At 44.5% G+C, this 16,116-nt stretch overlaps 2 protein-coding genes across 3 annotated transcripts in view; one reads left to right on the plus strand and one right to left on the minus strand.

Annotated features, from left to right (window-relative positions):
* Positions 1 to 713: 713 nt before the first annotated feature.
* Positions 714 to 6,904, plus strand: MRPL33 (mitochondrial ribosomal protein L33). Its single transcript, XM_032102794.1, has 4 exons — positions 714 to 776; positions 1,657 to 1,675; positions 4,295 to 4,401; positions 6,552 to 6,904. Exons 1-4 carry the CDS (start codon positions 755 to 757, stop codon positions 6,599 to 6,601), a joined length of 198 nt encoding a protein of 65 aa, XP_031958685.1. The 5' UTR covers positions 714 to 754; the 3' UTR covers positions 6,602 to 6,904.
* Positions 6,778 to 16,116, minus strand: part of RBKS (ribokinase) — a 71,684-nt gene continuing 62,345 nt past the window's right edge. For both annotated transcript variants that reach the window (XM_032102786.1, XM_032102785.1), the window contains one exon: positions 6,778 to 8,012. In XM_032102786.1, coding sequence (XP_031958677.1) covers positions 7,839 to 8,012 — 174 coding nt within the window. In that variant the 3' untranslated portion in view covers positions 6,778 to 7,838. The remainder of the gene's footprint in view (positions 8,013 to 16,116) is intronic.

Genomic DNA, 16,116 nt, shown 5'->3' on the forward strand with positions numbered 1-16,116 from the left:
GGACATCACAGAATCACAGAATTGTTAGGGATGGAAAGGACCTCTGGGAATCATTTAGTCCAACCCCCCTGCCAAGGCAGGGTCACCTAGAGCAGATCACTCAGGAATGCACCTTTAAATGTCTCCAGAGAGGAAGACTCCACAACGTCCCTGGGCAGCCTGTTCCAGTGCTCTGACACACTCAATGTAAAGAAATTCTTCCTCATGTTGAGGTGGAACTTCTTGTGTTTTAGTTTATGGCCACTGCTCCTTGTCCTGTCACTAGGCACCATCCTCTCGGCACCCACCTTTGAGTATTTACATGCACTAGTGAGATCCCCTCTCAGTTTTCTCTTCTCTAGATTAAACAGGCCCAGCTCCCTCAGCCTTTCCTTGTAAGAGATGTTCCAGCCCCTTTGTTGCCCTCCACTGGATACTGTCCAATAGCTCCAAGTCCTCTTCTGTAGTGAGAGCACAGAAACTGGACACAGCACTCCACATGTGGCCTCCCGAGGGCTGAGCGGAGGGGCAGGACCACCTCCCTCGACCTGCTGGCCACAGGTTGTGCTGGATGCAGCCCAGGCTACTGCTGTCTCTTCTGGCCGCCAGAACAGCATTCGGGACTCCCCACGCCTGGCCCCCTGGCACTGGGCACGGGCACGGCAGCGCCGGCGGCCCCGCCCCCCGGGCGGCCCGGCCCTGCCCGCCCGGCCCCGCGCCCCGGACGCGGTTGTGGCGGCGGAAGGGGCGGGGCGGTGGCTGCGGGCCCGGCGCGATGTTCCTGACGGCGGCGGCCCGTGAGTGGCGCGGGCGCGGCGGGGCCGGGCGGCGGCGGCGGCCGCGGGGGCGGCTGTGGGGGCGGGCGCACGGGCGCGCGCCCCGGCGGCGGCGGCGGGACCTTCCCGGCCCTTCCCGGCCCTTCCCGGCCCTTCCCGGCCCTTCCCCTCCTTCGGCCGCGGGGCCTCCCGGCGTGCCCCGGAGGAAGCTCAGGGTGACCTCAGCAAGACTTGCGCAGACACAATATAGATGAGCTTTCTTTTTTTTTTTTTTTTAGTGGGGTTTTGCATTTGTGCTGCAGAGGTATGATTACTTTAAATTCAGTGAGCTGACAGAAAAAGAATTCAGCCTGTTTCATGCTATGCTGCGGGTGAGAGCAGCGAACCCAAAAGCAGCCTCGTGGGAAGGTCGGGCTCGGCTGAGAAGGGCTCCCCGCTCTGCACCTGTGGCCATGCAAACCCCTGTGTTGGCACCAGAGCAGGAGCCGAAGCAGGAGTGGGTGGAAACAAGTCGGGGAGACTGGGACTGCAGTTTGCACCAGCAGTGCTGCTCACACCTGTCTTAACTTCACATTTACCCAGAGAATTCATACTCAGCACTGAAGCTGAAAACTCACTGAGAACATCTGGAGGCTGCAGCAAGTGCAGCCTGTCACGCTGGGCACTGCATTTGCACAGACACTTACAAAGGTGCTATGATGGCAGAAAGAGCAGGGAACTAACAGCACTTGCAAGAATGAGTGATGCTTTAGCGTGACAGTAAATCTCTTTGCACTATCTCTCTGGGGCTTTAGCAAAGTCAGGCAGTGGAAAACACTTAATCTTTATTTACTGCATAAAAGGAAACAAGATAAAATGTTAACTTTTCTTCTGTTTTTCTCCATGTGGCAAAAATCCCCAGTGGCCAAGAGCAAATCTAAGTAAGTGATGTTTTCCTCACCAGTTTTTGATTGCTGGTATGTTATATCTTTGCAAAATGTTAAGCTTCTCTAGATCTTTTTAATATACCCGAGAGAATTGCAATCCTTGAGTCTAGCTGCCTCCTCTCACCCATTCTGTATATGTGTCTTCTCACAGGTAAGTACCAGAATGGTGGGAAACTCCTCCCATGGGTGTTCATGGGTAGCAAAGGCAGGTTTTGTCCTATGGGCTGTCACACTGAGCTCAGCTGTAATCTCCAAAGCGCCCTGCACAGGGGGAGGCACACCTCTGTGTTCTGTGATTAGAGGCTGTAAACGATCCACATACTCTTCCTGTTGTTCACTTGTCATACCTTTTTAGCTGAGAAGAGGAAACTGAGGTACAGCGTGGATCTTTGTTGTCTGTGGCGTGGACTTTGGGCAGGTGCTCTGAAGCTTTCCCATAGCCAGAGTGCAGAACACTTCCTCAGTTTAGCACATTCCTGTGTTTATATGTGAGGAGTGGACAGGGTGCAGTTAGGGCTCTGGGCATCTTAGCTTGCTCTGTAGTCCAGCTCAGCAGAGATGTTCGTGGGCTCTGGAAGAAAATTAGTCATAGTCCTCTGACCTGTAAAGAAAGCTGATGGTGTGTTAAGGGTTGGAAAGGAAGGAATATGTACTTTGAGCACACCAGTACTCTTACAGTGTGGGCACAAGGAGACAAGATCATGTTGAGAAACTGACTTGGATCCAAAATGCTGTTTGTAAGAAAATTAGCTAGACAAATCCAAGAGGCTAAACTGGTACATTTATGTGAACACATTCCTGTCTTCCCATTCCCAGAAGTTGCATTCTGTGTGAGTGTATTATATTTGGTACCCCACAGGCCCGGGATCTTTGGTACATTTTCTGTATTTTGGTTTTTTTAAGAATCTGCCCCCTATAGAGCCAGGACCAGCCTCTTGCCACATTTGAGCAGATTCTTCAGTTTACAGAATTTCTGCACAATTGTCAGGCTTTTAAATTAAGAAAAGCGCTTCCCAAGTATGTGCCTGACAGAGAGCAGTTTGACACTCATCATTCTACTGTTACCTGTTCATAAAAACAAACAGAGCAAAGCGGGAGATTTCTGCAAGGTGAAAAAGGAGCTTTTTTAAAATGGTGTTACTAATGTTAATGTAGGGATTTCTACCACACGCTCAATTTTATTTTATTTCATTTCATTTTATTCTGTTTTTTATCCCGATGTTTCTTTCTCTGTTCTTTTACAGTCCCATATTCACTTCAGCAATATGTTCTTATATTATTTATCCTTCTCTACCCCCCTTGGGTTTCTTCCTGTGCCCCAACAGCTTTCCAGTCTTGTTTTCTGCCTCTGCTCCTTCTTCCATTTCTTCACAGGGGAGTAATTCTTTTTAACGAGGTGTATTGTTCAGAATAGGCTTGGCCTCAAATGTGTAGTGCACAAGAATTTCAAGGCCTGGTCACACTGATGCCACTGATTCCCCCAGAAAGGGGAAATTGCACAGAGGCTTTGAGGAAGTGAGTGAGGTATAGGGAAAGGAGTCTTTGTGGTTACTGGTGCTTCACAGCACACCTGCAGTAGTGTACAGGAGAGGGATAATCCCAAGAATATCCTTGGTCAGTTGTCTGCAGGAATCCAGTGTCTTTATTTGAACTCAAATTCGATTGCAAAGCTGAAAAGGAAGAGCTTAAGGAAGTTACACTGGTCAGAGCTGCACAAGTGAGGAAGAATGGGTTAATTTTGACAGACCATTTTGTGTTAGAAACAGGAAAATAAAGGCAAATGAAAAAGTGAACTGAATGCCCACATGCAGAGGTGTATCCATTTCTTCATTGAAATGGAAGAGAAAGACGTAATTTACAGACTGGTTAAAGGGGTTAATAACGTTTCTTTTGAAACTTTCAGAAGATGCTCTCTGTCTGGGAAGTTGCTTGGATCTTGCATACTTCCAGACTGGGGGCTTGGAGCAGCTTCCTCAGTCTCCTGCTCCCAGGACACCACAGTTGCTGCCAGCCTGCCCCGCAAACCGAGAGCCCTCCAGTAGGGAAGGGGGTTCCCGTGGCTGGGTTAACATCAAGCTCTGTATCTCTAGCAGGACGGATGGTGCCAAGGGGTTCTGCTTCCCTTTTGCATGCCTCTTAGCTTAGCTATCTTAGCTTAGCTTTGCATGCCTATCTGCTTAGCTTCCTCTCTGCATGAGGAAGTGATAGTCTGCGATACAGTGTTATCTACAGCCTGAACATCTTTAATGACCATCATCCTTCCTCTCTTGCCATTAGCTTTTAAGCCATAGTGACTCAATCATATGCTGATTTTCCTCATTTCTTTTTTTCTTGTTTTTATTCCTCCTACCTCACTTTTCTCTAGGCTTGTATCCTGTTGAGGAGTTATTTACCTAAGCTTGATGCTGGAGCTTATGGTTTAGTGTTTGTCTGTGTTAAAAGTTAAGCATACAGAGTTTTCATTCTCCCATCACTGAAGTTGAAATGAAGTGTCTTATGTGACTGTGCCAAACTGTGTATGCTGAAAGCTTGTCCATTGGCCAGTGCCCTGGCAGATGTGGGCCCTCACTAAATGCCTGTGCACTGACACAGAGACGTCCCTTGTGACTTTAGATACATTCTGGTGAGGATGAAGAGCGCTGCGGAGACAGGCTACTGTTTCAACATCAGGAGACTCCGACTGCAGGAAAAACTGGTCTTACTGAGATACGATCCCATCGGTAAGAACTTGGGGAAGAAGTCAGCATGCTTTGTATAAGCTTCTCTGACTCTGGGGGGGGAAAAGATTTGAATGCAACAGGATTTTTCCCATCTAAGCAGAATATGTCATAACATGTTTCATACTCAAATGACTGTATTGTTGCTGTTCTTCATGACATTCCAGTGGGAAGTAAATGTTACCCTCATTTTGCAGATTGTGGCAGTGAAACAAAGCAATAACTTGCCTGACACATCAGAGACTTTGATGACAGCCATGCCACATGTCACTGGCGAAGTCAAGTGACACAGGAGTTCTTTCATTCTGTTTCTTTGTGTGGTTTGCTAGACTGTGCTACCTCCAACAAGCAGGCACAAAGTACACATCAACAGAAGTGTTCTGTTCAGCTGCCGTGGGAGCTCTAGACCAGAAATTTTAACCATCTCTTACAAAATGGACTTTTTCTTCTAAAGAAATAGGCACAAATTCTTCCCGTTCCACAAATGATTATCACTCTCCAGATGACAGTTAGTGGATTCTTTTATGTTCCCCTGGTCCTTGCAGATATTCTCAGTTTAAGAATCTGATTTGTTGGACAGGTTATAGCACTTGCCAAACTGCCTTTTGCTCACCCAGCTTTTTGAAAGGTGACTAAGGGTTCAAGTTTCTGTAGTTAACATTAAAAAGCTGAATTTAATATTAAAAAGCTTAATTTGGGTAAACTTAGAATTTAAACCAAACTATGTCAGAAATAACATGGTGGAGCTAATGCAAAAAAGGCTTATTTAAAGTTACAGAATATAAGAAATTTATTAAGCAGCTCTAAGTACATAATGCATGGACAGTAGTTACATGACTCAAGCTTATTTTTTCTTAAAATTTTATATTCTTGTTAGAGGACTACCTTTTCATTCTCAGAGCTAACAGTACAGGAGCTCTGAGAGGTGAGAGAAACCACCAGAGAAGCAATATGCTGTCATCAAAGGTGACAGAGGCTGTGGCTTTCTTTTTGAATTCCACACAGAAGGGGAATCAGAGATCTCTGGGACTATTTTCTTGAATAAGAAAAATAAATTATTGCATTGAAACATCGTGCAGAGTGATCCTCCAGAAGCTTTGCAACTTTTAGGGAAGTGAAGAAAGAGAAGAACTCAGACAGAACATGTAGTAGGTTGCCGAAGAAAGCTCTGATCTTTGTAGCCTGTAGTAGAACACAAGTGAGAAATTGATGTGAGAAAGTGTTGCATGTGTGAAGGGAAGTAAATTTGAGTCTAGATAACAACTCACATCAGGAATATGTTAGGAAGCATTTTCACTTGGCATGTGTTTTCACCTTATGTTTTGTACTTTCTCAGAAACCTGGGACGTCCGCAGAATGAAGCTTTTTAGTGAAGTAGTGGCAGGCTTTGCCCAAGTTTCACTACCTCCCAACTGCAGCAACAGAATCTGTAGTAATCTCCAGTATTTCTTAAAACGAAACTTTTATGTGGAAGAAGCGATTTTGTTGTTGTGTGGATTGCTCTTGCGTAGCTTTTCAATGGAATTCATGTAATGAAATTCAACCAAACAAGTGTTGATTTTCAAATGGCATTGTAAAGCTTTGCTTTGATTATTTTGTAATTTTTGGGTTTTATTAATGTATTGACTATGCTTAACCTGTAGTGACTTTGCAAACACCTGCATCAGGCATTGGGGTGGACAGGGCCAGTTTGTGCCTTGTTGAGAGATCCAACAGGACAATTGGTTAACTTCTCAGTCAGCCTGTGAGGCTGACTAGATCCAGCTCATCATCTGTAGTTGTTTGGGCTCTGCAGTTGAAGAGTAGTAAAAAGCAGAAAGAACCTATTTTGTCCCAACATCGAGCAGCTGTGACTCAGAATAGTCACACAGAGCAGCTGTTGAATGTTTTCAGTCACTTGCATCCTGATACTTATTCTCACAGAGGTAAAGTGGACATCTTAGGAACTAAAAATTACATGTGTAAAGTGAAAGCACCACTAAACTCCTTGAAGAGTTGGTTAACAACAGTGCTGTGCCAGTCAGTTGCTCCACACTCATTTAAGCAGTGAAGGCAAGCCAGGAGAAAAGGAACGTGGGCTGGCTGAATTGAATTTTAACACTTCAGGCTTCTTAACGGATTCTTTTTTCCTCTTTTTTTTTTTTCCCCTGTAGCAAAACAACGTGTCCTCTTCACAGAGAAGAGAAAAATCCGCTCTGTGTGAACAATGACTTGGACTTGATTTATACATGAGGAGAGGATGGTCTGGGGGAGGACAGGGTGAACACTGATTCAGAAATCCAGCAACATGGGCTGAAAAGAGAGGAAATGAACTGGGATCAACCGTCTCCTGTGATTTGAAGGCCATTGTGAATAAAACAATGTAGAGAGAGATGTCTGGACATAGATCATCACAGTAACATTTATTTATCTTTTGAGTTATTTTTACAGTGCTCGATTTAAAAAAATTAAATAGCAAATCCCATTGTCTGTGTTTTCTATTGTGAAAGAGGCTGTAATCTTCAAAGGAACTATTGTTTTATAAAGCAATAAAAATTAACATTTTCCACAGCAGGAATTCAATGGCAGGATTGCAAGTTTTTCTAACCTACCAGCCACAGATGCGACAGTAGTGACCACGAGCTGGTGTCATTACTTGGAGGGGTAATGTTGCACCAGCTCCTTCTGAGGAAAGAAGTAATGGGAACCTAGATGAGTTTTTGGATAAGCTATTACCATGGTTAAAAGGGCTGTATTATTTTCAGCCAGGTTAGTAGGATGGATTTTTCACTCCTGGGTTTTTGTCAAACATGAAGGAAACAGACAAGGTAGTTCTCCGATGTGAGGGGTTTTTTTCTGTAATTAGCTTGCCTGTGTTTAGAGCAAGATGGCTAGAAACATTTTTCAAGGTCTACCTCCGTAGCAGTCCTGTCCTATTTGCAGTTGGAGGGACCCTCCTGAGTGTGGGGAAGCACAGAGTGCAGTGCCACACCTGAGGCACGTGGGCACAGGTGGGCCCAAGTTTGATATACAGGCTTTGTTGTGAGCCAGACAATGGCCCTGGTGTTTGAGCGCTGAAGTTCCAGTCTCAAAGCTGATGCTCTGCTTCATGTGCTGCCATTTCACATCAGAAGTTCTGATAAAATCAAGTAAAAATACTGCCAAGAGCCCAATACCTTCCGGGTGTTTTGTTGTAAACTTCATGTAGTAGAGCGCACTGTGTGGGATGACCACAAGCTCAGGGCTGTGTGGGGCCAGAGAGACTTGCTGTGCTCTGTTTGAAAGACCCACCACCCCCACCCCATCTTACTGCTGTAGAACAGGAATACACAGGATTCCTGAAATAAGAAGCAAAGAGACTCTCCTGGCCTTTCCAATCAGCAGAGGAGAACCTCAGTGCAGTCAGGAGAATAATGCTGTCTGGTATGAGATAAAATCAGTACAGTGAGCTAGACAATCAATTAGAAAAGGTCCTGAGGCAAGTCCTTCCTGTAAGGATATGAAGATTGTGTCCCCGGTGCCTGGACACTCACTGATGCGACGCAGTTAGACTTCCTGATCATTTCCTCCATGGATAACTTGGGATAGTGAGCCAGGTAGAAGGCTAGTGCTCCCACAAAACTGTCTCCAGCACCCTAGAATAAAATAACAAACAAGCTGAAGTGTATTTGCACAGGGAAACAATTCAGATGCCTTTACAGGAAAGACACAAGTTGTAGCACTGATTGCAGGGGTCAGGAAATTGTTCCGTGGTTGAGTTCAATTCACTTTTCTATGCCTAGGAAATTCTGCAAAGTTAAACTAATGCCACAATACTATCCTTGTGCCCAGCTCTTGAGTCAAGGTGCACATTATGGCTTAAAACTTAAAGAAAAAGCAAAGCGTGCCACAGTTCAGCAAGATGCTGTTATAAACACTGCTGTTGAAAACTTCCTGTTGTTGGAGTGTCCGATTTTGATTTCTCAACCTGGATGTTTTCATTAAAGCTATTTTTCTCTTATTTAACTTCTGTTTTTCATAAAGGTCAGTGGTAGAAGGGGCAGAGAAAAGGGGGAAAAAAAATAAGCCATGTGGCTTGTGGTGTCTGTAAATTCCTAGTTGCGGAGTGATACAGTTTGATGCTTCCAGAACTTAGCTTTTGTTTATTAAAAAAGGTCCCACTGACATTAAAAACTATGATTGTGTCTACCACATAAACCACTCCTATTCCTGGGGCAAGCTTTGTCACCTGTGCTGAGTTTGACCATGAGGGATGAGGACAGTGGGTGGCATTCACCTGGAGCTCTGGCAGCCATGGCCCTCTTGAGCTACCCGTCATTCCCAGGCCATGCCCTGCCTGCCCCGTGGGAGCCCTAGGGAGGCAGGGAGTACATCTGTCCCACATGGGCACCAGCGACACCCCAGCTTGCTCTGACCCTCTTGCCCAGATACCACTGGCTGTGCTCTGGTCAACAGGGAATGACAGCTGTTCACCTCCCAAGTGCTTTTTAACAATAACTGTTGTTTAGCGATGTTCAGCACTATGAAGTGTCCCCAACAACTGGCAAAATTTAACTTGATTGATGGCCATTTTTAACTTGATTTGCTCATTTCAGTCTACAGTGTTCTTTCCTCCTCCTTCCCTAAAACTGGCTTGATTTCTAAGGCCAGACTGATACCAATTCTTGTTGGTACCATAAAACTGGTCCTAAGGTCCCTTTTTTTTAATCATACTTTTGTTCCAGTGAAGGCATTAAACTAGACACACTAGTATTATCTTATTTCCTTCCAGATCCAGCATATGGACTATCTCCCCTGAGGGATTTTGCCTCTTTAGTTGTCATAAATAGGCCCCAAGAGTCATGGGACAAGAGCAAAGGGCCTGGAAAAACTTTGTTAAAACAGCTCAGCAAAATTTCTACTGGAAGTTAAGACTAGGAAGTAATTTTCCAATTTCAAGTACTAGTGTTTCTCAGTCTTAAACTCATACTTGCCCTGAAATCAGCTGCATTTAATATCATTCCAGCAAAACAATGCCACTTACACAGAAATTTGTTTCTAATGTTGCAAGCACCTGACAGGGCAGAGCAGTGAGGACACTGCAAGCGACACTAACAAGGGTGAGCACAGGATAGGGGCCCTACCCCAGGCCTGGCCTCTCCTTGCCCAGCCATGGCACAGTGGCTGTTTGAATTGGTGTTTCCAGTCAGAAAACTCCCTGCTTAACTCTTGCTTGGCCTGGCGTTTGAATGCTCTCTTCCATCAGGATACAATGGAGAGCATGGCCTGGCAAATGACAAGTTAATAAGCGAAGCAGTGCCCCTGCATGCAGCTGTAGCAGCACCTGTTTCAACAGTTCTGTGTTCCTGAACATACCAAGGGCAGGTGAAGGTTTTTATCAATTTCTGTTGGGCCTTTGTCTCCCTTCTGGTTTCCGGAGTGCTCCCACAATGGCAGGTGGAGCAGGAGCAGGTGACTGCTAGTTAAGCATTGCCAGTGCCTTTTGTCTGATGCATAATACAAAAATCTCCATCCCATCTCAGAGTTCGTAATCTAATCAGTGCATGATTAATTATTAAAGCTATTTTGGTGCTGTTGTTATAGACAGGAGTAGGATTTCAGCATGCAGATCTGTTCTGCTGTAGCTCTAGCAGGAAGAACATTGTTTTCAGTGATCACTGGGAAATGGAAGTAGCCAAATATTTTAATGAGTAATACTCAGAATATCTGGTGTCAAATAGCATAAACTATTACCTGGCAGCAGCATGGAGCAGAATACTGTCTGTCTGACTTTTTTTAATAATTGCTGCACTGTTGGCTATTGGAACAAAAACGACTAACCACGTGTCACACAGGTCTTAGTTCCTATGCCAGTGAGATGGAGTGTACGTTCTCCCTGCAATGTTCCTGTGGCTCCCTGCTCGTGCGTGACACTCTGAGGTTGTGAGATGGTTGGAGATCTCCCCTTTAGTGTGGCTGAACAATGATAAATGGCTCTGAAAGCAGAAAAGGGAGAGAACAGCAGACTCCCATCCAGAATCGAAAAAGGCCCCCTAGCATTTTTTTGCAAGAGAAAAGATTACAGGGTGATTGGAGAATATACTGAAGGATTTGATGCCAGTAAACTTCTGCTGAAATCCTCACTTCCCATGCATAGACTGAAGCAGTCAGTATCTGCAAAGCCTAGCTATTACAGACCTGAAGGGTATCATAAATTCAGCTGTTGGTAAGTGAACGTTTTGTGGAGGGGGTGTTTTCAATACAGGAGCTGCTGCACTAAGAACAGCATCATGCATCAAATTGATTATGTAGATACCCTGCTCAGCCTTGCTTCTGGTCTGTGCAGACATGACTGGTCAAACATGACTAAAAGAGCAATAGCAGAACTGATTCAGATGCAAGGTTAACTGCAGTAAGGACTATATCCGGCTTACAGAAAGAGACCTTCCTTCTTTGGTGTTGTGGATTAAACTACATTGGGTTTGGTAGATTCAGAAAAGGTTGGCACAGAGTACTAGAAGAAATAGGCTCAGAGTAAAATCAAGATTACACAAACACTGGAATAGCAAATAGCAGATTTACATTTAGCTGTTTCAAAACCTGCTCTAAGAAAAATAATTCTAACTTACTTCACAAAAAGAAGAATTTGAAAATGACCAGACGAGAGTGCCCATTGACAAAATATAAATACAGAGTATGTAATATTTTACATTCTTCAGCATTTGTCTTCCGGGAATTCTAATACACTGCACACTTTGAGATAATCCTCATATCCTTGAGTGCCTGGAGACAATTCATTCCATAATTATGAAAGTATAACATATTTAACCTTTCTGTAAAGCAGGAGATGCTAGTTTGTTTGAAATAAAATAAAGAATTGGATTTAAAAATTGTCTGATATGGTGTGGCTCATTCTTAAATATAAATGTCATGGTTTTGACTAACTTTTATGGTTTTGAAGCAGTTTTGAAAACCTATTTATATTCTGTGCCACTAGTCTGTAAGGTCCTTGTTTTCCTGTGTGTCTGGAAAAGGGCATTTTTGTTTCTTACAATCCCGCACTGATTGAGATTCTGTGCCTCTAGAGAAGAGAAGACCCATGAAAACACTTCTATTTATACCTTAGCTTTTGTTAGTCCTGATTTGTCAGAAGCTGGTTCACAACTTTAGTATAACTATTTTTATACGACGCTGCCCTGAGAAGCTTTTTAAGGAAAGTGCTTTGTAAGTGGAAACTATATTGTTCAACAGCCTTTCCAGCACGTAAAGCCTTTTTCAATCCATCATGCACAGACTATTAGGATGCATTTCACTTATGCAATAAGATAACTTGCTCACCAAAAAAATTTGGCAGCCAAGAGGGCAAAAGCTACAATTCACAAAGTGGCAGCAGCTGCACCACCTTGTTCCAGAGCAATCTTTTGCTCAGCCTTCGCCCTCTCAGCCTGTCCTGGGCAAGAGCAACAGCAACATGGAAGAACATTGAGAGGGCTCTGGCTCCCGAAACCCGACATTGTTACTGAACCTCAGAAAACTTTTCTCCGGTGATTTTTAAGAAGTCGCAGTCCTAGTGCAGTCTGGCTATTAACATGGATTCACTCCATTAAATAGATTGTAAGAGCATGTTACCAAGGCCCAAAGAAACACCTGAAAAGGATGTTGTATAGCAGTACAAGAGAAATGTTTTGCCTGTAATGATAAACTCTTCATTTAGTGAATAAATTAAAACATCAATCCAAAAGCTGTCAAAAACTGCATTATGATGTAGAACCGTAACTGGGAACATGCTACTGTGGTCAGTAACATTGCTCACAATGCTGCTTATAGTCTCCAAGGAGCATTCACAAAAGTGCACAAATGAACAAAGCCTGAGGATTACACTGATTTAGTGCAGTCTACATCCATGGCAATGTAGAGATGCCCAACTCTGTTGAAGGAATTGGGCCTTGGAGAATTCCTGTTGTATTTATAGCACTCCACAACTGTGTGATACTGGATTATGCCAAGGATGTTATCACTCTGTCACATCTGCTCAACATTCCTTGCTGTACCTCTGCCTACTCTGTACCCGAACTGCAAATTAGCCCTATGTAACACAAAAATAGCTGTCAGCAAAGGCACTCACTATCCATTGCTCAGAAGTGGGAAAAGCCTACGTCTCCCTACAAGAATCCCTGGGCTGTGCTTTGATGAAAGGTTACTAGTGGAGCTGGAGAAACATTTACAGCCTTTGGATATATTCAGATAGTCTTGTGCCATTAGGGTCTATGTCTCAGCTAAGGGATGATTTCAGCTGAAATGCTCAGGGAGTAAAATATCCTTTGGTGACAGCATGTGGTGGGGAGACCCTGGATGGACACCAGAGAGAAAATAGAACAAAAGGCTTGTGGATTGGAATAAGGGCAGGGAGCAATCACCATTACAGGTAAAATGGACCTGACTTGGGGAAATTCCCTTATTACCAATCAGATCCGAGTAGGATAATGAGAAGTAAAAGCAAACCTTAAAACACCTTCCCCCCACCCTCTATTCTTCCCAAGCTTAATTTCACTTCCAATTTCTCTACCTCCTCCCCACACAGCAGCACAGGGTGACAGGGAATGGGGTTTGTGGTCAGTTCACCACATGTCTCTGCTGCTCCTTCCTCCTCAGGGGGAAGACTCCTCACACTCTTCCCCTGCTCCTGCAAGGGGTCCCTGCCACAGGAGAGAGTCCTTCATTAAATTCTCTAACATGAGTCCTTCCAACAGGCTACAGTTCTTCATGAACTGCCCCAGAGTGGGTCCTTTCCACATGGTTCACTCCTTTAGGAACAGGTTGCTCCAGTGTGGGTCCCTCACAGAGTCACAAGTTCTATCAGCAAACCATCATGTGGGCTCCTCTTCCATAGATCCTGCCAGGACCCTGCTCCATCATGGGCTTCCCATGGGTCACAGCCTCCTTTGGACATTCACCTGCTCTGGCGTGGGTCTCCTCCAGAGGCTGCAGGTGGATCTCTGCATCCCCATAGTCCTCCATGGGCTGCACGGGCACAGCTGCCTCACCACGGGCTGCACCACAGGCTGCAGCGGAATCTCAGCTCCAGCAGCTGGAGCACCTTCTCCCCCTCCTTCTGCACTGCCCTTGGTATCTGCACAGTTGCTTCTGTCACACATTCTCACCCCACTCTCCAGCTGTTGGTGCACAGCAGCATTTTTACCCCTTCTTACCTACATTATCCCAGAGGTGCTACCACCATCACTGAAGGGCTCAGCCTTGGCCAGTGGTGGGTCCCTCTTGGAGCATTGGCTCTATCGGACATGGGGGAAGCTTCCAGCAGCTTCTCACAGAAGCCATTCCTGTAGTCACCCACTACCAAAACCTTGCCATGAAAACCCCACTCACAGTGGCTGAATCAGTTATACAGCTTTTGGTTTTTTATTATTTCCTTCTTCCTGAAAGAACCCATGTTTATCCTCTATGTGATGGAGAATGATTTATTTCTGGAAATGTTCCTGGCTGTTTTTTTTACTTCTGCATTTATTTGCCTGTGGAATAGCTTTTAAAATTATTTTCTGGGAGGTTAATATTTTCCTCCCCACATATTTCCTCATGTTTCACTGGAAAGATATTTTGGCAGTTTAAATTAAGATAATCTTTAAATTAAACTAACTTCACTATCTCGAAACTCTCCTGAAATTAAACTAATTTGACTATCTTCAAACTATTTCCTCAGATCAAGGCCTAACAAGGGTGACTACTCCCACAGTGTCTGGGGTTGCTGATCCTGTGTGGAAGCATTGCTGTCTTTCTAGGGCACCCTGCAGATACTGGTGTGGCTCTCCACGGCTGTGCTTAAAGGAGAAGACCATTTGTTACAAACCTCTAAAACATGAAATATTTGAAAATTACAAAGAGATTTCCCACTAACACAGTTATTCCTGTATCTTTGCATGGAATTTTGAGCCAGAACAAAATGATAAGAAGTCCTTAACTGGGAACTACCAAATTTAGCAATAAGAACCAAATGAACTTGAATCAAATAGCAGGGCTTGCCTTGCTAGGTCTAAGTTAGGCTTTTGGTACTGACTAGACAGCACTGCAAAGGTATTTCGGTTGAAAATAAAGGAGAGGATCTAGGAAAAGCACACTGTACCCCAGAGCTTGGGGTCTGGATCCTCAACTCTATTACTGTGCTCAGTCTGTCCTCTGAGTGTTTCTGCAGTCTTGTCACAAAGAAAAAGTAGATGTTACCCTAAGCCAAAGGAAGATATATAGAGAGACTCATGGTAGTGGTGCTCGTTTGTTCCTTTCTTCTTCCCCTCTGCATTCCCCACACAGCCCTGATGCTGTCTGATGCGGTTTGGGGACCTACTAGGACGCTGCCCCATCAGAGCTCCTTCCTCCCAGCCACGTGCAGAATGGCTGGGCTCAGCCAGTGTTTAACAACGGCAGGAGGTGTAAGCTAACACATTTTAATTTGCATTCCCTGTAGGTTGACAGTGCACTCTTAATTCCAGTGATTCAGACTGCAGTTTCATAATAGGCTTAAGCCGATCCATGGTTATGCTCTGCTGAAAGGCTCAGTCCCCACTCATGTTTTTATCCTTGTCTCATGTTCCCACGCCCTCCCCTACATCAGATTTAGTACTTGTGTGGCCAAGCAGTGAAGCAGATCAGTTCTCTGATCCTTCTGACAACTGGGCCAGCCAACACTGACCAAGAAACAATAGTTTCCGCCCAGATCAGCAAGTTGCTGTATTACCACATGACAGTTAGTCCACAGCAAAGGAGAAAGACGTTAGAAACACTCCTCTCAGCATGGTCTTGGATCAGCTTGAGCCAACTGTGGAACCTCGCCCTCAGTCAACACCAGGCAATTCATTAACTCAGTTGTGTATCCAAGTCTTAATACTCTGGCTCCTTGTCCATACAGGGAAAGCTGCCTGTTCCACTCTTCTCCCTGTACTCTGCGGGCTCTGTCCGGAGGATTGAGGGAATGGTCACACTTCCTTTCTGTATCTTTACCAGACTCTGCTCTGGGAAGCTGTGGGAAGGAGCAATCCCTGACTTTCTTGCATTTATGTTGTGATGTACTTGCACAGCCATGAATGGGGAAAATTTCTTGTTCACTTACTCCAGTTGAACAAGGCCATCATATCATTGGGTCCTTCACATGGTCTGGGAACTTAGAGGTAACTAAACTACACCCAGTGTAGACTATCAGTTGGGAAACATCAAAACCAAAGCATACCACACAATGCTTCACATCAGCCATCAGGAATTTTTACCCACTTCCTCACAGATTTCCTGATGGGTCATTAACAGTGATTAATCAGCCTGACCGTTAACCCCCTGCATTCCTGAGAGATTAATCTCAATACAAGGCCTCCTGCATGCAATTTCTTTCCTTTCTGAAACATCCTACTACATTAAGTTATGCACTGTTTCTAAAAAGATCAGTGACAAGCATTACAGATGCATGAATTCCCCTGAAATGTTTGGTTTGTGGTGAATGTTGGAAATAAAACATACAACATTCACAACTCTGCAATTTTTAATTTGTATGTCATCTAAAAAGCACAGATGAAAGTATCTGCTTTACATTTCAAAGCCCATATACAGCATCTACTTTGAAGGCAGGTAATAGTGCTCTCATTTCATATGATGGGAAATTAACCCAACTTAAGATCAAGGATGTTAAGAACACCCACTTTGAGACATCTGTGGGCTGAATCCAAAGCTCCAGATCTTTCATGGACTAACAGGAGTCACATGAGC

Source organism: Corvus moneduloides, chromosome 3 (genome assembly GCF_009650955.1).
Source record: "Corvus moneduloides isolate bCorMon1 chromosome 3, bCorMon1.pri, whole genome shotgun sequence".
NCBI classification, from domain to species: Eukaryota; Metazoa; Chordata; class Aves; order Passeriformes; family Corvidae; genus Corvus; species Corvus moneduloides.